This window comes from Pristis pectinata, chromosome 9 (assembly GCF_009764475.1).
Source record: "Pristis pectinata isolate sPriPec2 chromosome 9, sPriPec2.1.pri, whole genome shotgun sequence".
Classification (NCBI taxonomy): Eukaryota; Metazoa; Chordata; class Chondrichthyes; order Rhinopristiformes; family Pristidae; genus Pristis; species Pristis pectinata.
Genome location: NC_067413.1, coordinates 94,389,202 through 94,416,168, shown reverse-complemented (window position 1 = coordinate 94,416,168; position 26,967 = coordinate 94,389,202). Strand labels below are relative to the sequence as shown.

General features: G+C 42.7%; 1 protein-coding gene across 1 annotated transcript; it reads right to left on the bottom strand.

Annotated features, from left to right (window-relative positions):
• Window positions 1–570: 570 nt before the first annotated feature.
• mal2 (mal, T cell differentiation protein 2) lies at window positions 571–25,007 on the bottom strand. The gene is made up of 4 exons (XM_052023193.1): window positions 24,696–25,007; window positions 24,415–24,585; window positions 7,585–7,749; window positions 571–2,013 (listed from the first exon to the last, which is right to left on the bottom strand). The coding sequence occupies exons 1-4, from the start codon at window positions 24,813–24,815 to the stop codon at window positions 1,942–1,944; spliced, it is 528 nt and encodes a 175-aa protein (XP_051879153.1). The 5' UTR covers window positions 24,816–25,007; the 3' UTR covers window positions 571–1,941.
• Window positions 25,008–26,967: the final 1,960 nt, after the last annotated feature.

Genomic DNA, 26,967 nt, shown 5'->3' with positions numbered 1-26,967 from the left:
ACTGAAGGAAACCCTGAACTTATCTCCAAAGTTAATGTAACAAATGGCAGGAGGGTCTATTAACCTCTGGTTTACCTGTAAGCAAAAATAAACCCACTGTCTCCATCAGATCCAGCCCTACACCTGGGGTTAGGTCAGAGGTTAAAGAGTGGCCACATTAGCAGACTTCCCACTCCAGACTCCAGCTGTCAAATTTGTTTTACCTAGGAATGCAAGAGTGGGGAGTGGAAGGCATGTCCTCTAATGATCTCTTCAGACTTATTGAAATATTAACTAGTGTGCTCATCTTGCATTTCCAACCTATTGCTTCACTGTGCTTGGATTAGTAAACATTTCCTTTGCTGATTTACAATGTAGCAGCAGCTTCTGGAGATGCACATTTTGGTTATAGCATCAGCTAAAATATAATGATTGATTTTTAGTTTAAAAAAAATGTCAATTGTTCTAATGTTCATAGCCAGCTTTTGACCCCAAACAAAATTTCACTAGGAACCAGAATGTAGTTTATAAGAAAGTCTACAAAACACATTCCTCTTGTTAAGAACAACAAGAAACAATCCAAATAACAGAAAATTTCAGATTACTACCTTTATTCAGTGCAAGTATTTTTTTAAAAAAAGACTAGGAAAACATTAGGAAAAAATAAGAAAACAATTGAATACAATTGGAAATTAAGGCAACATATTTGGGAATATTTGGCTTGCATAGATGACTTCCATTCAGCTACACATAATTCAGTTGGGGAAACTGAACAAACTGAAGTTGATGTGAGATGAATTACTTGGTAAACATTGATAGCCACAGCCATCTCTTGAATCAATCAGCAAACCTCAACAATATCAAATAACCAATTTTCTGGTGGAACAAATGGACTGCAGCCCAAAAGAATTGACAATTATGAAATCATTTTTGTCCAGAAAGAAATGTTATTAATCTGCTCTGCCACTGGTTAGACTCAAATCTCAGGTGTAGAGGAAGGCTTATGCCACAGTGGTTTAATTGAAAATTTCAGGTACTTCATAAAACCATGGACAATGGGGAGTGGCTTTTTAAAACTAGGAATGGACTGAAAAGTTATCCCTGCAATCTGCAGCAGGAGCTCTAAAAATTTAAGGAAACTTAGGTTTAACATGCAAAACAATGCAGCTTATGTGGCAAACAGAAGCTATTATCAAATGTTAATTGTACACTAACTTATTCCGTAAAAGGACTTCAGTTGATTAGCTTGAATCAATTCAACAGATTAACAATGAACCCTTAAAGCATTATTACTGATCATAGAGTATACAATTATCCAAAAATCACTGACCTCACGGAATAATCTTCATTTTGACTAACACATTCAACAAGGCTATTTCTGAAACAGTTAAATAGCAAAAAAGTTCTTTACATTTCAACCATGAGGAAACTATAAAATAACAAGGACTTAATGAAGACAAAACTTGAATTCGTTTTGCAATACTTTGTATTTACCCATGTACTAACGTGTAACAGTTAAAAATGTAAATAAACAGATTATGCAATATGAAAATTCACAAGCACAAATGAAAATGATCTGAAGGGGAGTGTTTACAGAAGTAGAAAAATGCCAATTTGTGTCCTTAGGATTATTTTCCAAAATTTTTTTTACTGTACATTAACTGATACTGCATTTAAATATTTTGTTAAATCTATAACTGTTTGGACTAACACACTGAACACCAAACATTCAGATATATTGGAAACTTTTATTCTTTCACAAGTTTTAGATCTTAACACTGAAAATTATCACAAAAAAAGTTATCAACAAAAGCCACTACTGGAAAAACATTTCAGTAGAAAACAGAATTGGCCCATGAAAGGATCACCCTGGTCTTGTGAAGTCTTTCAGCAATGCAAGTGGTGTGGCAATGAAGTAAACCCAGCCAGCTACATCATTCCATATGGGTCATGTGTTGCAATTTACAGTTTCCATCTTCTCAAAGCAAGAACCAAACTGCAGGCATAACACAGGGTAACAACAAAAGAAAATATCTGAAACAAAGACAAAAATATTGAAATTAAATAAAAAATACTGCTGGTGCTCTTGTTTGGCTTTTGTGTTGCACTTCATTTGATAACCTTTGTTTGCAGTTGCACTTTTAAAATGCAGTAAATCACATCACTTAAACAGACATTTAAGAACCAGACTAGTTAGATGGGTTGTTCACAAGCATCATGCATAGTTCTCACCCCTCCACCTTCAGTCCCACAACTCTGCTCTGGGTTCCTTTCATACTGGCCTCAAACTTATTTTAAAATTATTCCACCATAGTCTGCCATTGATCAGTCACCCAATCCCAAGCTCTGAAATTTCCTTCCTAATGCTCTTTCAAAATACTCCAAAATCTGCTTCTTTGAACAATCCTTTGGTCACAGTCCTAATTATCTTCTTCCATGGCTTGGAATCAAGTTTTAGAACATAGAACAGCACAGTACAGGCCCTTCTATGGGCAATGTTGTGCTGAAATATGAATACCTACTCCATAATTAATCTAACCCTTCCCTCCTGCACAGCCTATATCCCTCCATTTTTCTTACATCCATGTGTCTAAGAGCCTTTAAATGCCCCTATTTTAATCAGCTTCTGGAACCACCCTAGCAGTGCATTCCAGACACCCACCACACTATGTAAAGAACCTACCTCTGACATCTCCCCTGGACTTTCCTCCTCGGACCTTAAACTGATGTGCTCTGGTATTTGCTATTAACACCCTGAGGAAGAGGTACTGGCTGTCCATTATCTATGCTCCCATAATCTTATACATCTATCAAGTCGCCTCTCATCCTGCGTCACTCCAAAGAGAAAAGCTCTAGCTCAATCAACCTTTCCTCATAAGACACATTCTCCAATCCAGGCAGCATCCTAGGAAATCTTCTCTGCACCCTCTAAAGCTTCCACATCCTTCCTATAATGAAGTGACCAGAACTGAACAAGTGGTCTAACCAGAGTTCTATAGAGCTGCAACATTACCTCATAGCTTGAATTCAATCTCCCAACTAATGAAGGCCAACACACCATACACCTTCCTAACCACCCTATCAACTTGCATGGCAACTTTGATGGATCTATAGACCTGGACCCCAAGATCCCACTGTTTTGGCACACTGCTCAGAACCCTGCCATTAACCGTGTACTCTACCTTCATGTTCATTCTTCCAAAGTGCATCACTTCACACTTCTCCAGATTGAATGCCATCTGCCACTTCTCTGCTCAACTCTACATCCTGTTGTAACCTACAACAACCTTCTACCTAGCCTTCTATGCTATCTACAACCCCTCCAACCTTGGTCATCCACAAACTTAATAAACCATTCCACCCCCCCCACTTACTCAAAGTCATTTACAAAACTCAGAGCAGGGGTCCCAGAACAGATCCCCGCAGAATACCACTAGTCCCTGACCTCCAGGCAGAATATTCTCCGTCTGCTACCACCCTGCCTTGTGGGTAAGCCAATTCCAAATCCACATAGCCAAGTCTTCATGGATCCCATGCCTCATGGCTTTCTGGATGAACCTACCATGGGGAACCTTGTCAAATGCCTTAATAAAGTCCATATACACCACATCCACTGCTCTACCTTCATTTGTTTTGTCACCTCCTCAAATCCTATCCCTAAGAATCTTCTCCAATAGCTTGCCTACCACCGACACAAGACTCACTGGTCTATAATTCCCAGGATTATCCCCATTACCTTTCTTGAACAAGGGAACAACATTTACTATCCTCCAATCCTCTGGTACCACTCCTGTGGCCAGGAAGGATGCAAATATAGACACCCCCACAATCTCTTCCGTCACCTCCCATAGTAACCTGGGGTATATCCTGTCTGGTCCCAGGGAGTTATCCATCCTAATGTTTTTCAGAAGCTCCAACACTACCTCTTTCTTAACCTTAAGATGCTCCAGCACATTAGCCTGTTCTACACTGACCTCACATTTGTCAAAGTCCCTCTCCCTAGTGAATGCTGAAGCAAAGTATTCAAGGACCTCCCCTACCTCCTCCAGGCATGTCCCCCTTATCCAAGTAGTCCTACCCTCACTCTAGTCATCCTCCTGTTCCTCACGTACATGTAGAACACCATGGGGTTTTCCTTAATTCTACTCGCCAAGGCCTTCTCATGTCCCCTTCTAGCTCCAAGTCCCTTCTTACACACCTTCCTGGCTACCTTATAATTCTCAAGAACCCTGCCTGATTTTTGCTTCCTAAACCTTAACTATGCTTTCTTCTTCCTCTTGACTAAATATTTCCTCTTGTCAACTATAGTTCCTTCATCCTTTCCCTGTCTCAGTGGAACAAACCTATCCAGAACCCCATGCAAGTGTTCCCAAACAGCCTCCACATTTCTTCTGTGCATTCCCCCCAGGAACATCTGCTCCCAATTTATGCTCAAGATCCTGCTTAACACTGTTGCAATTAACCCTCCAATTAAAAACTTTCCCGTATTATCTGGTCCTGTCCCTGGCTATGCAAATGGTCAAGGAGTTGTGGTCACTATCTCCAAAATGGTTGCCCACTGAGAGATCTGTCACTCAACCAGGTTCATCGGCTAGTACTAGATCCAGTATGGCCTCTTCTCTAGTCAGCCTGTCCACATACTATGTCAGGAATCCTTCCTGAACACACCTAACAAATTCTGCCCCTTCTAAACCTTTTGCATGAAGGCAGTGCCAATCAACATTAGGGAAGCTGAAGTCACCCATGACAACAACCCTGTTATTTTTGCACTTCCCAACATCTACCTACTTATCTACTCCTCAGTGTCCTGGTGGCTTTTGGGGGGCCTATAGAATACTCCCAACAGGGTGATCACTCCCTTCCCATTTCTAACTTCCACCCACACTGACTCAGTAGACGATCCCTCCAGGCCATCCTCCCTTTCAGCAGGTGTGATACTGTCCCTGATTAGCAACGCCACTCCCCCCCTTACCTCCTTCCCGATTGCTTTTGAAACATCTAAACCGCAGTACATCAGGCAGCCAGCCAGCCCTTGCAACAGCCAAATCTCTGTAATGGCCACAACATCGTAATTCCAAGTATTGATCCATGCTGAGTTCACCACCCTTATTCATAATACTTCATGCATTAAAGTAAAGACATTTCAACCCATCTAACTGACTGCTTTTAATCCACTGTCTATCCTTCCTCAGTCTTTCGGCATAATGTATCTACCTTTACACCAACTGTTCCATCATCTGGTTCCCATCCCCCTGTCAACCTAGTTTAAACCACCCCACCCCCTGCAAACAGCTCTAGCAAACCTACCTGCAAGGATGTTGGTCCCTCTCGAGTTCAAGTGTAACCCACCCCTTTTGTACAGGTCAAACCTTCCCCAGAAGAGATCCCAGTGATCCACAAATCTGACACCCTGCCTCAACTCTTCAGCCATGCATTCATCTACCATATCTTCCTATTCTTCCCCTCCCTGGCATGTGGCACAAGCAGCAATGCTGAGATTACTGGCCTTGAGGTCCTGCTTTTTAGTTTTTCTTAACTACCTGCGTTCCCTCTTCAGGACCTCACCCCTTTTCCTATCTATGTCGTTGGTACCAATGTGTACCACAAATTCTGGCTGCTCACCCTCCCCCTTAATAATACTGTGGGCTTGATCAGAGACATCTTTGACCCTGGCACCTGGGAGGCAACATACCATTTGGGAGTCTTGTTCTTGTCCACAGAATCTCCTGTTCCCTTAACCTGTGTATCCTGTCACTACCACAGTCCCCCTTTTCTCCCCTTCCCTTCTGTCCCAGAGTCAGACTGTGCCAGAGACCTGGCCACTTTGGCTTTCACTTGGTAGGTTGCCCCCTGGTAGATTGTTTTGTTAAATGCCTGGAGACATTTTGAAGCCACGATACAATTTAGCTGCTGCTCAAACCACCCAAACAGGAATTAAACCGGGAAATGGGCTGCCAGGACAGCTGAAAGTCTTGGCAAGTTGGACTGTTCCACACCCACACTGGCAGTGAACACATGTGTAGGCCATTGCCCACTTAATAGCAAAGCAGAATAAATGGTAGCTTCTTTAGTTAGATAAAGATCAGACCAAGTTGACCACTTTGGTTAATCAAAGTATTAAAGTGAGAAAACTATTCTCCCCCCCCCCCCCCAAAAGGTAGTCACAAAACTATTTAATAGTTCAATTAGAGTTTCAGGCAAACATTTTAAGATGATTACCACCATATCCCATTTCCATTCACTTCTACAATCCCCCCATTCAGATGCATGAACACTACAGAATTATTTTTCTTTTGCACTTTTTTTGTATCTTATAGTAAATTTTGTCTTGCACTGTACTGCTACCACAAAACAAATTTCACAACATATGTCAGTGATAATAAACCTGATTCTGCATCATCACACACCCCTCCTTCACAAGAAGACTCTCACCCATCATAGTAACCCATTTTCACCTTGGTTATAAACACCCCTGATATCATCTTCATGACAAATCTGACTACAGTCGATTTCTCTTGTTTTAATTCATTTCACCTTTCGTGCAGGAATTGTTGATGTAACAGAACTGTCAAGTGGTTCACATTAAGGAGCATTAAGCTGTAATCATTTAGTGGAAGCCTCTGCTGCACTGCTAGTGAACTCTATCATGGACCAATTAGCCAATCTCTCACTCCTCGCACCCAAACTCACTGTTCAGCTTCCAGGAAGTATTGCCATTGTGACCAAGTGTTTGGTCAAGGATGTAGGTGTTTAATTAAAAGGGGCATCTTGACAGGAGAGTCTTGGGAGTAGGAATTCATGACTCGTGCCCAGGCAGCTGATGGCCACTAATGGTGGAGCAATGAAGTGTGCTAACAGCCAAAACTGGAATGAACACGAAGGCTTAGCTTGGGTTTCTTGGACATTTTTCAACCACCCACCACAGTCCCTCAAAATTTCAATGTTATGCCCTTCTGGCTATTGTTTCTTCCTTAACTTGTTAACTGTCCACAGAGCAACACCATGGATCATTTTTGGTAGGAAAGCAAGGTCAATTTCATAACCTTGAAGATAGAGCTTTGCACTTAGAGGTGGGGGAGGAGCATGGATTTTAGTGAGTATTTTGCAATGGCACCCCACAGAAGAGGTAAAAGCAAGCCAGGATGGTACACCAATAGGAAAGTAGCTGATGCCATGTCTGTGACAAGGTACAGGAAAATAACAGTATGGGATTGCTCCCAACTGGCATAGACTCTGAGCTGAATGACCTCCTGTTTCAAAACAGGAAATAGAAAGTAACATGAAATATGACTTTAAAGTAATTTGAGGTTACTTTTACCCATCTGAAATATCTTCAATTCATGGAAATTGTACACAATGGGATTTTTGGCCAGCAGCAAAGATCTCAGTAGCTTTCAAATAGTTACTTGTGTAATTTGATTACCTACCCAAACTTGGAAGGGCTTTTAAAAGGCAGCTCCAGTACAAGAACAACTGCATCATGTTAACTAATTTCTCCCACACTACTGAAGTTCATTGGTCATTAAGGCTGCAGTTTCCAATCAGAAGTAACTTCTAAAACTTGTATTGGCTTGGTTTGAACTGTAGAGATTAAAAAAAACTTACCGTAGCAACAACATTGATACTGTATTGGCGAAAGGTTAGAATAGTTGCAAATTTAGTTGTAGTTGTATTGAACCTTCCAGGTTCTACAGCTGCAGCTGTTGTTGCAGCTTCAAGCAGTGATGCTCCAAAGTAGAATACAAAGGCAATGAAATGATAGACAGAATCCTGCATGGGAAAAAAAAAGTCCATTAGGAATACAATGGCATTGCTATTGATATCCTTCTGTATCACATCCAGCAATTACAAATTTTACCAAAGTCTTAAGGCGCTGATTAAAAGATTCTGCAAAAGTAAAACAAAACATACGCAGCATATTATTTGATAGTCCAGAGTCCATGTGTGGCTAGGATGCCAACATTCAACAGAAAATGACAACATTCTGGGCCCTTCTCATGGTTTAATTACAAGAGTTACTGTACATTAGAAACAGCTTTGATCCATGGCCTGTTTTTCTCCACGGATGCTTACCTGGCCTGCTGAGTTCCTCCAGCATCATAGTGCTTTCCATCTAGATTCCAGAATCTGCAGTCCTTTGTTTCTCAATGATATTCGTTCAGTTGATTGGCCAGAGATGGGAGACGGCAACGGGTGGCACAAAGGGAGTGTGCAATAGGGCGAAATGATGTCAGCATTATATAGACAAAGGAGCCCGACTGTCCATTAATGTGTTGCTGATGTTTGAAGAGTGGATGATGTTGTGTTCTCTAGCATATGAGAACATGCTAGCCGGCCAGAATATACAAATGAAAGAACAAAGAAAGGAATGGCAAGCAGAGTCTAGTTCTGATACAAACAAAAGAGCAAGTGTTATCTGAAGTTGGAGAATTCAGTATGGAGTCCTGCAGGCTGTAACATGCCCAGATGAAAAATGAGATGTTCCTTGAGCTTATGTTGGACTTCTAAGTGCAGGATGACAGGTCAGAGTGGGAGTAGGACGGCAAATTGAAGTTCCAGGCAACTGGAAGGTCAGGGTCACTCCTGCAGCCCAAGCACAGGTCCTTCATCAAGCGATCACCTAGTGTTCAGTTTCTCCAATGTAGAGGAGGCTACAGGGTGAACATCGAATGCAGTACACTAAACTGGAAGTGCAAGTAAATCGCTACCTTATTTGGAAAGTGTGATTGGGTCCCTGGATGGTGGGGAAGGGAAGAGGCATTAAGGATAGATAATGCACCCTTTGTGGTTGCCTAGGGAAGTGCCATACAATGGAAGTAGGCGTGGATGGAAGGGTGGACCAGGGAGTCACAAAGTGAATAATCTCTTCAAAATGCTGAATAGGGAGGGTGGGGGGGGGGGGGGGAAACTTGCTTGGTGATGGAATCTTGTTGGAGCAGACAGAAATTGTAAAAGATGACTTGTTGAACATGGAGGTTTGTGGGGCGGAAAACAAGGACCAGAACAACTCCAAAGAGAGTGCTTCTCATGGCCAAGTTTTTGAACACCATCTTTCAGATGTTATAGAGTCCATTGATCCAAATGAATTCAAAATAGCCATGACAAGAGGTGGACAATTATTGCTGATATCCTGGCAGATACTTCCTCAACCAACATTACAGAAGTGGATCATCTGGTCGTTATTGGCTTCTATTTGTGGAAACTTCCTGTGAGCCAATTGTCGACCATATTTCATAGATTACATTTCAAGTATACTTCAAAGTACTTCAATAGATTTAAAGCAACTTTGAAATGTTATGTAAAAAGGGTCAAAAAGGTGCAAGTCTTTTGATTGACAAATGAGAGCTTGTGTTCTAGGTTCAAAGCCATTATGGAAAGTGGTGTAGGGGAAGCTTATTACAAGGCAAGCAATGTTGAGGCTCAAGTGTTACTAAAATTGTTTAGACATAAGTGGAGAGAATGGCTGATCTCGATGTTTCAGGGTGGCAGATACAGAATTAATCAGGACCTTCCTCTGCCTTTATCAATTCTGTGACGTGATGCAAAGAGGAAAATCTGAACACCAGATTTTGCACATCTGTCCAATGTTTTATTTCCCCAGAAGCAAGTGGGTCAAGGCCAATCATGTGGCTGTATGTGTGTCATCTTCCAGCAATGATAAATGTGAAACTAAAGGTCACAGTTGTGTATACTTTCCAAAGTTCAGTTGGCAGACCCTGACAAATGTTAATAAGTGTTCCATTAAGAAATAGTTGTTTTTGAATAAAATTGAGCAAAGAAGTTGTTTCATGTTTTCAATTAATAATGGATTTACTAATGATTCAAAAGGACTTGCTTTTCGTCAATTGAAAATCCAACTGATATGTCCAAATGCAAAATTCAGCGTACAGAAGTTCACTAGGTACATCCACGTCATCAATTAATCTACTTCTCTTACAAGCATGATATCATGGCCAAGCAGTTGCATCCATGAAGCCATAAATGAAATTAAACTCCACATTTAATTAGTTTCCAATCACATTACAAATAAAGTTTCTAGATGGAAATGGATTGGAAAGAGACTGAACATAGAACATTACAACATAGTACAGGCCCTTTGGCCCACAATGTTGTGCCAACATTTTATCCTGCTCTAATATCTAACCCTTCCCTCCCACATAGCCCTCCAATTCTATATCATTCATGTGTCTAAGAGTTTCTTAAATGCCACCAATGCATCTGCCCCCACAACCTCTGCCAGCAGTGCATTCCACACACCCACCACTCTTTAAAAAAAAAACTTACCTCTGACATCCCCCTTATATCTTCCTCCAATCACCTTAACATTATGCCCCCTCGTGTTAGCCATTTTCACCCTGGGAAGAGGTCTCTGGCTGTCCACTCGATCAATGCCTCTTATCTTGTACACCTCTATCAAGTCACCTCTCATCTTGCTTTCCAAAGAGAAAAGCCCTAGCTCACCTAACCTATCCTCATAAGACATGCTCCAATCCAGGCAGCAACCTGGTAAATCTCCTCGGTACCCTCTCTGAAGCTCCACATCCACTGCTCTACCTTCAATGTGCTTTGTCACATCCTCAAAGAATTCAATTAAGCTCATGAGGCACAACCTGCCCCTCAAAGCCATGCTGACTATCCTTGATCAGCCTATGCTTCTCCAAATGCCCATAAATTCTGTCTGAGAATCTTTTCCAGTCAGTTGCCTACCACCAAAGGGGCTCTGCTGTGACTTCAAGCTCTCCATAAAGCACAATAACCAAAATAATTTTCTGCACTTTGCATCTGATGTCCTAGAGTTAATCACAGCAGTAGCAATCCAAATCAGCACACCTGCTTTGGAAGAGCCACAAACACATTCAAGTCCAATAAGATGTCAGGCAGCACTCACTGAGGAAGTGGTGTCCAGGAACTCCAAGTTACTAATCACTGAGACCTGGTTCCAGCATTTAATCTTGGCAAAGTCATTGCCAGTAGGTCAAGTTCCAGGACAAACTAATGCAATACCAAACCCATGGCTCAGATGTTCTGGCAAAGTCCCCTTAAGAGGTTCAATCTTGCTGCAACCTCAATCCCATCTTCTTTTGCAAATTTTACACATCTATTCAGTCTTCTCTGGCAAAAACATCAAGATTCGGGGGTAGGGAGGGTCTCTTGCAGTTGGAAGAGACACTGACAAAAGGGCTTGCAAACAGAAGAACGTGCCTGGGTCACACTGATAGAAATAACTGGCCCGCAGGGTGTGTGACCAGCGAGTTCAGGCAATTTGCCAGTCATCAGTAGATCCAGCCCAATTTTAATCAGCAGGATGTGGTTCATTGAGGAAGAGTTTAAAAGAATTAAATACTGAATGCCTCCCAACACAATGTGTGGACAATGCAGGTTTCATGAAGTAGCCACACTGAAACTTAGTTCAAGTTCTATAGTTCTTACAAGCTCCTGACCCCTGGGGAAACCTAAAAATGAAGAGGCAAGAACTACTACAAGGTGAAATCTGCTTTTTAAAACAGTGCTCCTTGTCAGCCAGATGTACTACCTGCTGCCTCCAGGAAGTTCAGCCTACAATCTGCCATCATCTTCTCCCTGCTCCTTCCAAGCCCCGGTCTCTAGCCTTCTACTTCTATTACCAGAATGCCAGGAACTGTCCACAAGCTTCCCCAATTGTAGTTATAGGCAGTTTCCCATCTGTTCTGAGAACATAAGAGAATAGGAGCAGGAGTAGGCTGTCAGGCCTCAAGCCTGTCCCATCATTTAATATGATCATGGTCTCAATTCTCTGCCATTTCTCCATACCCATTCCACAATCGATCAAATCTAGATCCAGAGGGCACATACCACCAGGCACAAGGACCATTTCCATCCCATGGTGATAGACTATTGAACAGTTCCCTTATATGATGAGATGGACTCTGACCTCACAATCTACCTTATGACCTTGCACCTTATTGTCTACCTGTAATGCACTCCTCTGTAGTGGTGACACTTTACTCTGTATTCTGTTTTACCCTGTACTACCTCAATGCACTGTGTAATGAACTGGTCTGTACGATCGGTATGCAAGACAAGTTTTTCCACTGTACCTTGGTACAAGTGACAATCAACCAATACAACCTCCACTTTAAACATTTCCACCACCCACCAGGGTAGAGAATTCCAGAGATTCAACACATTCTGCTGAAAATTTCTACATGCCTCAGTTTTAAATAACCAGCCCCTAGTACTGAAATTATGTCCAAGACCCTTCAACTAATGAAGGCATCCCAACATCTACTGGGAAGCACCCTCAGGATCATGTCTGAATCAGGTCACCCCTCATTTCTTCTAAACTCTAAGGAAACAGTCCCAGATTATTAGTCTTTCTTGGGAGGACAACCCTTTCATCCTAATAATTGGCCTCGTGAATCTCCCATGTACTGCCTCCAATATTATTACATCTTTTAATAGGTAAGGGGACCAAACTGTACACAGTATTCCAGACAAGGCCTCACCAACACACTGTACCTCCCCATTTTTAAATTTCAACCCCTTTGCAATGCAGAGGTTGGAATCTCAACCTTCCAGATTGCTCCTGGTTTGATGCATTCGACACTTGTGCTTCCCACCACCCAGTTAACATCAGAGCCAATGAGCAAGTTGAGGCCGGGGGCATTCTCTTTGCCGCCACCCCCCCCCCGCCACAAACAGAGCACCTATTTATGAACCCAACATTACTGAATGCAAATTAAAGTGGTTAGCATCTAGAGGAACCTTGCGGCTGGAAATGCAGGGAGTTCAAAAGCTTAAATAACAGGTATAACCTGTGAAGAGACCTTGGGGGGTACAGGTAGATACTTCCCCAAAAGTGGAGACACAAGTACACCACCTTCACCATCCTATCTACAGCACACTTTCCTTTAGTCAGGGCACTGAGTACACAGGTTGGGACATGTTACAGCTGTACAAGATATTGGTGAGACCACATTTGGAGTATTATGTGCAGTTCTGGTTGCCAAGTGATAGGATGGTTGTCGTTAAGCTGGGAAATGTGCAGAAAAGATTCAACGATGTTACCATGACTGAGGGCTTCAGTTATGAGACAGGATAGGCTAGGGGATTTTTTTTCCCCCCCCTTCCCTAGAGCATGAACAGGCTGGTAGGTGACCTTAGGAGATATATAAAATCATTAGGGGCATAGATAGGGTGAATGGTCAGTTGTTTTCCCAGGGTAGGGGAGTCTAAAGCTATAGGTTTAAAGTGATAGGGGAAAGTTTAAAGGGGGACAACTCCCCACACCTTCCCCCCCCCCACCCAAACAGAGGGTGGTGGGTATGTGGAATTAACTGCTAAAGAAAGTTGTAGAGGCAAGTACAATTACGACATTTAAAAAGGTATTAAACAAATACAAGGTTAGTAGGATATGAGCCAAATGACGGGAGATGGTACTAGCTCAGGTAGGCAGCTTGGTCAGCATGGATGAGTTGGGCCGAAGGGCCCATTTATGTGCTGTATAGCTCTAAAGCTTTGTCTCTCTCCCCCTCCCCACCAGGGAGGGAAATCCCAATCTTGGTGGAATGGCATGGTAGCTCAGTGGGAAGAGGCGCGAAAAGGGAAAACTCATCCCCCAATGCAAATATGCATGGAGCTTAATGCTGCAGATTCAGATCATGGGGTGACTAGCTTCAACATGAGTGCTGATGGACAGGAGGGAAAATGGAATAGAAGAGTCTCACTTGTCCTTAGCCTAACCAGTTGTGCAAGATGCCACTAGTCAAGCAGTATCCATGAAATTAGATTGTAGCAGGAAAGAATCGGAAAAAGAACACATTGAACTGCAGCAATAAACAGAACCCAGCAGGAAGTACAACTTAGTTGTACTAGATAGTGACCCAGATCATACTGCTCAAAGAATAGTAGGGAAACATCTTAGCACTGATGCAAGTGTCTGATGCAAGAGTTCCTCTGGGATGAATTTCATTTAATCTTCTCACTGTCTCTCACACAAGGCAAATCAAAACCAAGTTTCATAATATCTTCTACTCAAATGATCTGGTCCCATTATTGTGGCTTGTGAGCAAGATCCACATCAAAACCAACTGATACTTGCTTGGAAGTTATAATTACATCCATCAACATGGCCAATTCTATCTAATCACTTGGCACTGAATTCCCATACTTGGGAATGACTAAGTGACCAAGGTTCATCCCTTGGATGACTACAAGCTTATTAGACAAGTGACTGAATATTACTGGGCAAATAAAGTCAAGGTGTTGTCCAGCTCTGTGCAATTGCCCAATTTCATTTTGAACATAATTCAATTACCTTCAATATCCCAGATTAGAATCAGAATTGTTACTATGGAGATTTGTAGTTATTTGGCACATTAACTCCCAGCTGGATTGCTTTTTAAACCCACAGAGTCTACGTCCACACTTTCAGGCAGTGCATTCTGGATCCCACTTACTTACTGTGCTTTTAAAAAAGCTTTTCCTTAATGCTCAAATCTTTTGCTCTCTGCTAGTGGGAACAGTCTCTTTCCAGTTATCACACCTAAACCAGTTAGGACTATTCCTCCACCAAATGTCCGCTCAACCTTCTGACTCAGAGAATTAGCAAAGAGAAATTAAAAGCTATTCATAGTCAATTGTAGACATGTGCATGCACATGCAATTTAGGAAAGCGCATTTGAGTGGGTTGCAATTCAAATACCAGTCCCATTAAAATTCACACATGAATAGTGAGCAGCACGAGGAGGGTGTTCAATTCTATAGATTTATTCTTCAGGAAGCAAGGTGAAGATTGCAAATGCAGAAAATTGCTTAGAGAGAAAACAATAAGTGTGCAATTTTTGTGGTTACATATTTTTCCCCCCCATTTGTTTTTATATTGCTTTTTAAAGCAAACTTTCCTGGGCTAGATATTTTAATAGGTATAGCTATCAATGCAGCACATTCTATCTTACTTGGAGTACAGCCAATTTCTCCTCCTGATAACTGCAAGAGGCAGCAGGAATCAATTTCAGTTTAGGAACAGGTACAATACTCTAGAATTCATTCTACAGTGGAAAAGCTAGCGCCAAATATTGCAATCAGCAGCAAATTATGGTGCCTGATGTTATTACACTTATCCAAAGATACTTCTTATGGTTCATAATAGCAACTTATTACTAATAAAGGTTCTTCCCTGTCTCCTTCCATCCCTACTTCTTCCTGTGATGCAAGTGTTGATATAGGAGTTTGCTGGAAAAATATCAGAAATTCCATGCTGAATTGCTGGTAATTCTCCACAAGTGTCAGGGAGTTTAGAACTCTCAGATGAAACCATGAACTTGCTGGCCACTGGGAATGAAAACAAGACTTGCAGATGCTAAAAATTCAAAACAAAATAGAAGATGCAAGAAACACCTAGCAAGTCAGGTAGCATCCAGAGAAAGAAACTTATTGTTCCAGGTCCTGCATCAAACTGGGGTCCCTAACATGAAATGCTAACCATTAGAACGTAGAAAAACCACAGCACAATTCAGGCCCTTCAGCCCACAAAGCTGTGCCGAACATGTCCCTACCCTAGAAGTTACTAGGCTTACCCATAACCCTCTATTTCACTCAGCTCCATGTACCTATCTAACAGTCTCTTGAAAGACCCTATTGTATCCACCTCCACCACTGTTTCCGGCAGCCCATTCCACGCACTCACCACTGAGTAAAAAAAACACCTTACCCCTGACATCTCCTCTATATCTACTCCCCAGCACCTTAAACCTATGTCCTCTTGTGGCCACCAATTAGCCCTGGGGAAAAGCCTCTGACTATCTATCCTAGCAATACCTCTCATCATCTTATACACCTCTATCAGGTTCCCCCCTCATCCTCCATCTCTCCAAGGAGAAAAGGAGAAGTTCCCTCAACCTGCTTTCACAAGGCATGCTCTGCATTCCAGGCAGCATCCTTGTAAATTTCCTCTGCACCCTCTCTATGGCTTCCACATCTTTCCTGTAGTGAGGTGACCAGAACTGAGCACAATACTTCAAGCAGGGTCTGACCAGGGACCTATATAGCTGCAACAATACCTCACGGCTCCTAAATTCAATTCCACGATTGATGAAGGACAATACACCATATGCCTTCTTAACCACAAAGTCAACCTGCGCAGACACTTTGAGCATCCTATGGACTTGGACCCCAAGATCCCTCTGATCCTCCAAACTGCCAAGAGTCCTACCATTAATTCTATATTCCGCCAACATATTTGACCTACCAAAATGAACCACTTCACACTTATCTGGGTTGAACTGCATCTGCCACTTCTCAGCCCAACTCTGCATCCTATCTATGTCCCTCTGACAGCCCTCCAAACTATCCACAACACTCATTGTTGTGGATGTCTTTCCACTGATACTTTTCCAGCATTTTCTGTTTTTAATTACTTGCTTCAATGGGATGTCAGTCGCTTCTTGGGAGTTTTAGAGTGAATTTGTTACAGTTCTGCAACAGTTGCATTCAGGAATCTGACACAGGACTGTCAACTCCATCTCAGCGGGGCAACAGTCTTGAAGGAGAATGACAAGTAATTGTTCACAAGCCTACTGAATACAGTTAAAGTTAAATATTTAACAACATTTAATTGTTTTCATTAATGTGTTGGAATAATCCTGACTACCTGACATTCAAAGTCCTTGGTTCAACAGCTGGCAAACTGAGGGCATGGCTCACCAGCTGTCAGACTTTTTCCACAACCGCTTCTTGGGCTGAACTTGTTCTGACTCATCCACTCAACAACATTACATCACATAGTTTGGGATGGGGGGGCAGGAGGAGAAAGGAAGGGGGTGACCAACAAAAATAAAAGGTAAAAAATAAAACCAGGAAAAGAATTTTGTGCTTCCCTTTTATGTCATTGACAACCAAGCTCTGGCCAACCAAACTGGAGAATCCTCTCTGATACAAGTACGAGGAGAATATTTAATTCAATGCAAGGTTGTGTACAGGAGTGAAAATTAGGATCAAAAAGGACAACAGATAAACACTCTTCAAATAAAAGTTTAGGGAACAGGAGTTTACCATATTTCTTACTCAAGATGCCCTTCCAAAACCCCAGAAGAAAACACCCCACCTAAATTCTTCATGGTGGAATGAGTGAATTAATCAAGTATGATTATTTATCACAGTAACCAAAATAAAATTAGTAAATAATTTCAGGACTTCATTAAATTGATCCTGTTAATAATACACAGGTTGTTAAATCTGAAAAAAGAATGATAGCTTCAGTCCCAATATTTGGACTAGAGTTGTGGAAAATACATTAAGTGTAACAAATTGTAATGTTCCATATACAACTTGCTCAGAATTGCACAATGCACATTTTACACCCAGTTTAAAATTTTATGCCAACCAGCAGCATTCACTTCATTTCTCATCGTTACTTGCGAACTTGAAAAGCCTAGGTGTTTAAATGTATGCCAAATCGGGCAACTAATAATCTCCATAGTACATTTTGTGCTGTCTCATACAGCACCAACATTTGATCAAATCCACCAGTGCCTCACTAAGAGGGACAAACCCCCCCCCCCCCCCCACACCCATAATCAAGACCAAACTAGTTCCTGTATAATCAAAGGTCCAAGAGTGCTAGAAAAGTTATTCAACACATTGAGATTACAACTAAAATTGCAATAATTTCTCACAGTATACAACCAATGCTTCCAAATGGGCCAGAATACACTATTCTGGATTTAAAAAATCTGCATGACATCAATTAAAGCTTTAGAGCCTTGAAAGCAATACAGAAGCCAAGATCAAAAGCATATTAGGAATAAAATTAAATGCACAATATACAATTGCAAAATATTGGCCATAATTCCTAGAGTTCTAATTTGTTCTAAAATACACAATTTCAAAGTTACAGGGTTTCTTCTCCCCACCCCATATTGTCCAAGATGGTGACAGAGCGTGATGACTCATTGCAAGCTGCTCTGCAAATCTACTTATTACTTCTATAATTGTTCTACTCTTAGATTTAAATTCTAAATCACTGTATTACTAATAAGACTATTGAACAACTCCCTTATACGAGATGGACTCTTGACCTCAATCTACCTAGTTACGACCTTGCACCGTATTGTCTACCTGCACTGCATTTCCTCTGTAGCTGTGACACTTTATTGTTTTACCTTGTACTAGCTCAATGCATTGTGTAATGAATTGATCTGTATGAACAGTATGCAAGACAAGTTTTTCCACTGTACCTTGGTACAAGTCACAATAATCAATACCAAGTTACTGGAAAAGGAAAATGGGATAAAATTTATGGAATTTTAAAATGAGCCAGTACAAGCATTGCCCAGTTGACCCTCTGCATGAATTTGTGCAGATGTTCATTGATCACAAGATTTCCCCAGTTACAGTACAACAGTCCACAAAGAGTGCCTTAGCATTCCTACTTGCTTGAATCTAGGTCTTCTCTATCTCTAGAACTAGGAGTCACAGGATTGGGAAGAGGGGTCAGCAACTGAGGGACAGAAAAATATTTCTTCACCAAGAGCTGAGAATCTTTGGAATTTTCCACTCCAGGGTCCATGGATGCTCAAGAATGAGACCAGATTTATACCAAATGGAATCAAAAGATGGAATGTTCAGGCCAAGCTTGAATATCAGCCACAAATTTAAACACTGCTTGAAAGTACTCAAAAAGATACTTTTAAAAATCCTACTCCCATTATTTATACATCCTAGCAACAAGGGCAATGGTTAAGGAAAAACCAAGTAAAAGTGATGAAGTAAACATTCAGTCTCCCTCCAGGCTCAGGAGAGGAGCCAGCAAGATCAAAGACCCCACCCACCCCAGACATTCTCTCTTCTCTCCCCCCCATCGGGCAGAAGATACAAAAGCCTGAAAACACATACCACCAGGCTCAAGGAGAGCTTCTATCCTGCTGTTACAAGACCATCGAAAAGTTCCCTAGTACAATAAACATAACAACATAGTACAGGCCCTTCGACCCACAATGTTGTGCTGACATTTTATCCTACTCCAAGATCTATCCAAACCCTTCTCTCCCACATAGCCCCCCATTTCTCTATCATTCATTTGTCTAAAGAGTCTCTTAAATTTCCCTAATGTATCTTCCCCCACAACCTCTGCCGGCAGTGTGTTCCATGCACCCATCACTGTAAAAAGAAACTTACCCCTGACATCCCCCTTATATCTTCCTCCAATCATCTTAAAATTATGTCCTCATGTTAGAGATTATCGCCCTGGGAAAAAAATCCCTGACTGTCCACTCGATCTATGCCTCTTACAATCTTGTACACCTCTATCAAGTCACCTCTCATCCTCCTCCTCTCCAAAGAGAAAGGCCCTAGCTCACTCAACCTATCCTCATAAAACATGCTCTCCAATCCAGGCAGCATCCTGGTAAATCTCCTCTGCACCCTCTCTGAAGCTTCCACATTCTTCCTATAACGAGGTGACCAGAACTGAACACAATACTGGACTCTTGACCCCACAATCTGCCTCGTTATGACCTCGCTCCTTATTGTCTACCTGCACTTTCTCTAACTGTAACACTTCATTCTGTTATTATTTTACCTTGTACTACCTAAATGCACTGTTGTAATGAATTGCTCTGTATGAATGGTATGCAAGACAAGTTTTTCTGCTGTTCCTTGGTACAAGTGACAATAATAAACCAATTCACCAAACTAAAGAGGACAAGGCATATGCTGATCAGTGCTTCAATTACAATTGAATTGAGGCAATTAGTCTGTTTGCTTCTACCCAAGGAACAAAATCAGCCAGGTCTGTGTTGCTGACCACTTTCTATTGACCTCCATGGTAAAGTGAGCACAAAGAGCCATCAGACATTAATAGGATTCAGAGCAGGTGTGGATGTATTGGAATAGAATAGTTTGCAAAAAATAAAGTGCACATGAACAATTTATTCATGGATCAGAAAGAAATTTTGGCTTAATAATGAGGAATTTGAGGTTTACATGATTATGCACAGTGCAGCAATTTGCTCAAATGTTTTCATCTTTGTGGACTTCCTTTATATTCCCGGGTCCAAAAAAAAATCAGGTGTGTAGGTAGATTTTTAAGTGCTCAGTGAGTACATTCTTGATTGCATTTTATGTTGGGTGGGAGAGAAAAAAAATTAAAGTTAAATTGTCAGGCCCAGAAAACAAGTCAGCCTTTTCTTTAAGTCTGCATGTAAGCATTTTTAAAAAGAAAAAAATTCAACCTTTTGGGACCCAATGTCCACTTTTGCTTTTAAAATGCATTTTTGTGGCATACACAAGACAAAAACTGAAAAGCTATCTTAATGTAGTTGGTATGGAAAGATAATGTTTAAATTATTCAAAACTTAATTTTTTTTGCTGGTCATTCCCCAAGCCTCTGATAGACTTAGCTGATTTGTGGCCCATTTAAATTCAAAGCATTCTAATGAAATCAAGGAAGTACTTTGGCATAAATTAACATCAGCAAAATGCTTTCAATTTCTAGGTTTGGGGATGGGAGAAGAACTGATTTTCTACTGGAAAATGAGTAGGGTCAACTTTACAGAGTAAATGGTAGTCTCTGGGGAGCGTGGTAGAATACAGACCCCCAGGCGTGCAAGTTCATAGTTTCTTGAAAGTGGGGACACAGGAAGACAATGTGTTTGGCACGCTTGCCTTTATTGGTCAGGTTAAGAGTACGGCAGTTGTGAAGTCGCGTTACAGTTGTACAAGATGTTGTTAAAGCAACATTTGGAATACTGCATACAGTTCTGGTCACCCTGCTATAGGAAGGATGCCATTAAACTGGGAAGAATGTAAAAGACTAGTGAGGATGTTACCAGAATGGAAGGGTTTGAGACACTGGAAAGGCAAGAACTTTCTTTCCTCGAGTGTAGGGGCGGAAGGCGACCTTAGACGTTTACAAAATCATGAGGGGCATAGACAAGGTTAATAGCTACAGTCTTTTCCCCAGGATGGTGGAGTCCAAAACTAGAAGGCATAGGTTTAAAGTGAGAGGGGAAAGATTTAAAAGAGACCCACGGGGTAGCTCTCCTCTCCCACTCCACTCACTGAGGGTGATGTGTATATTGAATGAGCTGCCAAAGGAAGTACTAGAGTCAGCTACAATTATGACATTTGGATAAATATATGATAGGAAAAGTTTAGAGGGATTATGGGTCAAATGAGGCTAGCTCTTCAGGCAACTGGGCCAGCATAGACATGTTGGGCTGAAGGACAAAGCTGTTATCATGCTGCCCACTACGTTTTACCTGAAGTAACATTGACACTTCATAACAATATGACAGTCAAAACTTCTCACACGAGGAAAGAGGAAAAAACTGCAATGCTGAAAATTCAAAATAAAAATAGAAAGTGGTAGAAATTTGCCATAGGCCAGGCAGCGACCACATAGCAAGTATTTCATTGGAATCTTCTGAGAGAAAGGTCATCAACCTGAAGTATCAACTGTTTCTCTCCTTGTAGATACTGCCTGACCTACAAGAATTTCCAGCATTTTTTTTAGCTTCATGTCCCTCCTGTTAAACACTGGAAGACCAAATGGCAGCATCTCAAAGTGGCACAGACTCCATTCCCTTACTACTACAACTCTACCTTTCCTGAACACCATCTCAGGCTAAACAGAACTGTTCGGAAAATCTTGGCTTTTCTGTCACCACTCCAGGCAATGGAACCCAAATCCACCCCAACAGAAAAATCTACTGCAAATACTATTACCCTGCTCATTTGCTGCAGCACAGTTCACCCTGCCTTGTTACCTCCAGGCAACTATTCAATACCCAATATTTCCAGCTAGCATCACCACAAATCTATGTTAAACTTTGCTAACCATATCCTAACCTAATGCATGCCTTGTTCATCAATACCCAGTGTTTGCTGGTCTACAATATTTCTTCAGCTCTGCAAATCTTTCAACCCAATAACACTCCAGGAACTCTGCCTTCCACCAATTAGTTATGAAAATTCCTCCCCACTATTTAACTCTGCTCTGTAGCCATGTAGAGCATTAGCCCTAGGTCTAGAATACCTTCCCTCAAACTTTCCTTTGCCGATACAGGCAGCAGTGGCTCAGCTAGTAGAACTGCTGCCCCACAGGCCAGATTTCAATCCTGACCTTGGGTGCTGTCTGCGTGGAGTTTGTACGTTCTGCCCATGACTGTGTGCATCCCCAGGATGTGTGGGTTGATAGGACAATTTATCGTGGTCAACTAACCTCAGTGCATTAACCATAGAACCATACAGCACAAAACAGACCCTTCGGCCCACCATGCTGTGCCGTCCATCAAACCACCCTCACACTATCTAACCCTTTCCTCCTGCATATCCCTCTCTCACATTCCTCCATGTGCCTATCCAATAAACTCTTGAACCTGTCCAATGTATCTGCCTCCACCACCACCCCAGGCAGTGCATTCCATGCACCAACCACTCTCTGGGTGAAAAACCTCCCTCTGACATCTCCCCTGAACCTTCCACCCATAACCTTAAAGCCATGCCCTGTTGTCTTAAGCATTGGTGCCCTGGAAAGGAGGCACTGGCTGTCTACTCTATCTATTCCTCTCAATATTTTATATACCTCTATCATGTCCCCTCTCATCCTCCTCCTTTCCAGTGAATAAAGCCCTAGCACCTTAAACCTTTCCTCATATTCCATACGCTCTAATCCAGGCAGCATCCTGGTAAATCTCCTCCGCACCCTCTCCAACACCTCCACATCCTTCCTATAATGTGGCGACCAGAACTGAACACAGTACTCTAAGTATGGTCTAACTAGAGTTTTGTAAAGCTGCATCATCACTTCGCGGCTCTTAAACTCAATCCCACGATTTATGAAAGCTAACATCCCATAGGCCTTCTTAACTGCTCTATCCATTTGTGAGGCAACTTTCAGTGACCTGTGAATATGAACCCCCAGATCCCTCCACTCCTCTACACTGCCAAGTACCTTGCCATTTACCCTGTACTCTGCCCTGGAGTTTGTCCTTCCAAAGTGTACCACCTCACACTTCTCCGGATTGAACTCCATCTGCCACTTGTCAGCCCAGCTCTGCATCCTATCAATATCCCTCTGTAAGCTCTGACAGCCCTCCACACTATCCACAACACTGTCGATCTTAGTGTCGTCCACAAACTTACTAACCCAACCTTCCACCCCCTCATCTAAGTCATCTATAAATATCACAAAAAATAGAGGTCCCAGAACCGATCCCTGCGGGACACCACTAGTCACTGCCCTCCAATCCGAGGGCACTCCTTCCACCACAACCCTCTGCTTTCTACAGGCAAGCCAATTCCTAATCCACACAGCCAAGCTTCCCTGGATCCCTTGGCCTCTGACCTTCTGAAGAAGCCTATCATGAGGAACCTTATCAAACGCCTTAGTAAAATCCATATAGTTCATATTGTTGCTGAGTGGTAGAAATCTCAGGTGGGGGGGGGGGGGGGGGAAGAAACAGATGAGAGTGTAGGATTAGTGCAAATGGGCAGTTGATGGTCCACACAGACTCAATGGGCCAAACAGCTCATTTCCAATCAGTGTCTTACTATCAAACCTAGTTATTAGGGCAGGCACAGTACTGTAGCAGTTAGCACAATGCTATTACAGTGCCAGCAACCCAGGTTCAATTCCAGCTGCTGTCTGTAAGGAGTTTGTATGTTCTCCCCATGTCTGTGTGGGTTTCCTCAGAGTGCTCTGGTTTCCTCCCACATTCCAAAGACGTATGGGTTAGGAAGTTCTAGGCATGCTATGTTGGCACCAGAAGCATGGTGACACTTGCAGGCTGCTCCCAGAACACTATGCAAAAGATGCATTTCACTATGTGTTTTGATGTACATATGACGAATAAAGATGTTTCCCAAAATTCCTCTATTAACTTTTATACAAATACACTTGTGAAATTTTACTACTTTAAAATACACCATGCAAATACAATATTTCGGAGATAATCTAATCTGCAGCATCCATGGATAGAATCAGGTCCCTAACTAGTTAGGATTCCTCCAACATTAGACTGAGAAAATACTAATGCAGACTTGGAGCCAAACCACCCCCCATTTCTTCTCTCTGACATTCCTGTCGTGCCGCAAAGAATATATCCAAAATTATCAAGTTCTCTCAGCAATTTGTACTTCTTTGAAAAAAAATCCCAGGTCCTGGAAACCCAAGTGTTGGGGTGGGAAGAGAGGTTCTGGTCTCCTACGATCTCTCCATATGCTGCCAACTACTATTAAAACAAGCGACTGGGAGGCAGGTTAGTCTGCAAGCTTCCGGGTGTTCGGGGAGCAGGGAGAAGCGGGCGGGATGGGCTCGCAGCCAGACAACCAGAGACTGACTCCGCCCTACCCCTTCCAGTAGCGCGGCTACGCTGAGATTTCGCAAGCGTCCATGGCAGGGGACGGGGCTCTCGGGGGATACCGTGGGGGCTCCAGTGACAAACATTCACTCACCACCATGTTCCAGTCTGTGTCCAGCCGGTCAGCCAGCCCGCACAGATACACCGACAGGTAGAGGCAAGAGCACACGAACATGGTGACCGACACAAACATCACCCAGCCTTGCATCAGAGGCACCGGCACGTTGGACGAGGCGACCAGGATCCACACCAAGCCTCCGAACAACTTTAGTGGCGGAGAGAGAAGGGAGAGGGAGAGAGAGAGATTGTTACACCGCCAGTCAACAGGCGCCACCGCCCTCCCTCCCTCCCAACCAACTCTACGGCCCCACTCACTAGCTCCAGGCAGATGAATGCACCCGAGTAGGTTTGCAGAACCGCCGTCCCGACGGGTAGGGTCAGCCGCGGAGCCGGGAAAGACACGGTGTTGGGGTTGGCTGCGGGAGCCGCCGACATGGTGCAGGTGAGAGCCCTGGGAGACCTGGCGGCGTCACGTGACCCGGGCCCGGCCAGGTGCTGCCACTCCCCAGGGGGGGAGGGAGGGAGCGCCGCGCCTGCTGGACAACCTGTGGGGAGCCCCGGGACGGCCGCTCCACTACCTCGTTGTACTATAATGTCTTTTTTATATTGGCAGCAATAAAGTGCAATAATCACGCCTCTTGGGAGTTGCAAAACACACCCAAGGCGTCACTCCAATTAAATGTGTTGTATTGGTTTATTATACCGAGGTACGGTGAAAAACTTGTCTTGCACACCCATCCTACAGGTCAATTCATTATACAGTGCAGTTACATTTAGTTAGTACAGAGTGCATTGATGTAGTACAGGTAAAAACAATAACAGTTGTCTGAGAATTCAGTCATTGAGCCTGCTGCCAAGTGGTTTTTAGGAGAAAGGCAAACACAAGTTGTCCTTGCTGCCGCTTGTAAGGTCGTATTGCTATCTCACTAGCTTCACTTGTGAAGGAGTAATGTTGCAGTAATTTCAGAATTTAAGTAACAGCGATGTGTGAGTTGTTTGTGGTATCCAGGGAAGAATAGTTGGAATGTATAAGGGTAGGTTGGGTGAGCTGGGGCTTTTCTCTTTGGAGAGAAGGAGTATGAGAGGTGACTTGATGGAGGTGTACAAGGTGATAAGAGGCATAGATCGAGTGGACAGTCAGAGATTTTCCCTCAGGGCGAAAATGGCTAACAGGAGGGGACATAATTTTAAGGTGATTGGAGGAAGGTATCAGGGGGATGTCAGGGGTAAGTTTTTTTTACACAGAGAGTGGTGGGTGTGTGGAACGCACTGCCTGCAGAGGTTGTGGGGGCAGATACATTAGGGACATTTAAGAGACTTAGATAGACACATGAATGATAAAGAAATGGAGGGCTGTGTGGGAGGGAAGGGTTAGATAGATCTTGGAGCAGGATAAAATGTCAGCACAACATCGTGGGCTGAAGGGCCTCTACTGTGCTGTAATGTTCTATGTTCTATGTTATTGTTGACAGCAGAAATCAAGTTTGCTGTGCATTTAATGTTAAATGATCCAGGAATTGATACTAATTATTCTGACACAATCATTTAGACCTATGAGGTTAAATACACCTTCTGTGTTAATTATGGCAATTGAGCTAATATTGTGATTATTTCAATAACTGCAGGAAAGGACGAAATGGACAAGGGGAGGGCAGGATATAGGGGGTTGGAACAGAGGAATCATGGAGAGACTGAAAACAGGGGTTGAGCCAAGAGCCATGGTATCAGAATCAGATTTATTATCACTGACATATGACGTGAAATTTGTTCTGCAGTGGCAGTACAAAGGCATAAAAATCTATAAATTACAAAAATAAATAAATAGTGCATAAAAAAGGAATAACGAGGTAGTGTTTATGGGTTCATGGACCGTTCAGAAATCTGATGGCAGAGGGGAAGAAGCTGTTCCTGAGTCGTTGAGTGTGGGTCTTCAGGCTCCTGTACCTCCTCCCCGCTGGTAGTAACAAGAAGAGGGCATGTCCCCGATGGTGAGGGTCCTTAATGATAGATACTGCCCCCTTGAGGCACTGCCTCTTGAAGATGTCCTCAGTGGCGATTAGGGTTGTGCCCGTGATGGAGCTGGCTGAGTCTACAACCCTCTGCAGCCTCTTGCGATCTTGCTCATTGGAGCCTCCACACCAGGCAGTGATGCAGCCAGTCAGAATGCTCTCCACTGTACATCTGTAGAAATTTGCATCAGCATTATCTGGGTTGACATAAGGAAATTACCATTTATCTGCATCTGGTGGTGGAAGGATTAAGTGCTTCTGGAAAGCCCCATTCCCATTCATCTCTTTTATCTCTGAATCAGATTTATTATCACTGACATACGACGTGAAACTTGTTGTTTGCAGATAGATTGAAGAGGTGGCTGCTTATGTTGTTCAAGCAGGACACCGACCATAAATGCAGTGATATCCGCCAAACTTTGGTACATTCTCTATTACCGCCAAGCCTGATTGTCCTCCTGGCACGTGAGAAGACATGGAAAAGACTTGATATTGTAGCCGGACATAGTACCAACATTACCTCTACTCAGCCCAGCTATGTAGTGACATCCACTCTCCAAACGTACAGCATTGCATCT

What these genes read in the sequence shown, in the direction of transcription:
- mal2 (XM_052023193.1), bottom strand. Translation starts at nt 24,815, where the DNA reads ATGTCGGCGGCTCCCGCAGCCAACCCCAACACCGTGTCTTTCCCGGCT. An exon ending in CATTCATCTGCCTGGAGCTA is followed by an intron (nt 24,586 to 24,695) that starts GTGAGTGGGGCC and finishes CCGCCACTAAAG; the next exon opens with TTGTTCGGAGGCTTGGTGTG. An exon ending in GTATCAATGTTGTTGCTACG is followed by an intron (nt 2,014 to 7,584) that starts GTAAGTTTTTTT and finishes TCTTTGTTTCAG; the next exon opens with ATATTTTCTTTTGTTGTTAC.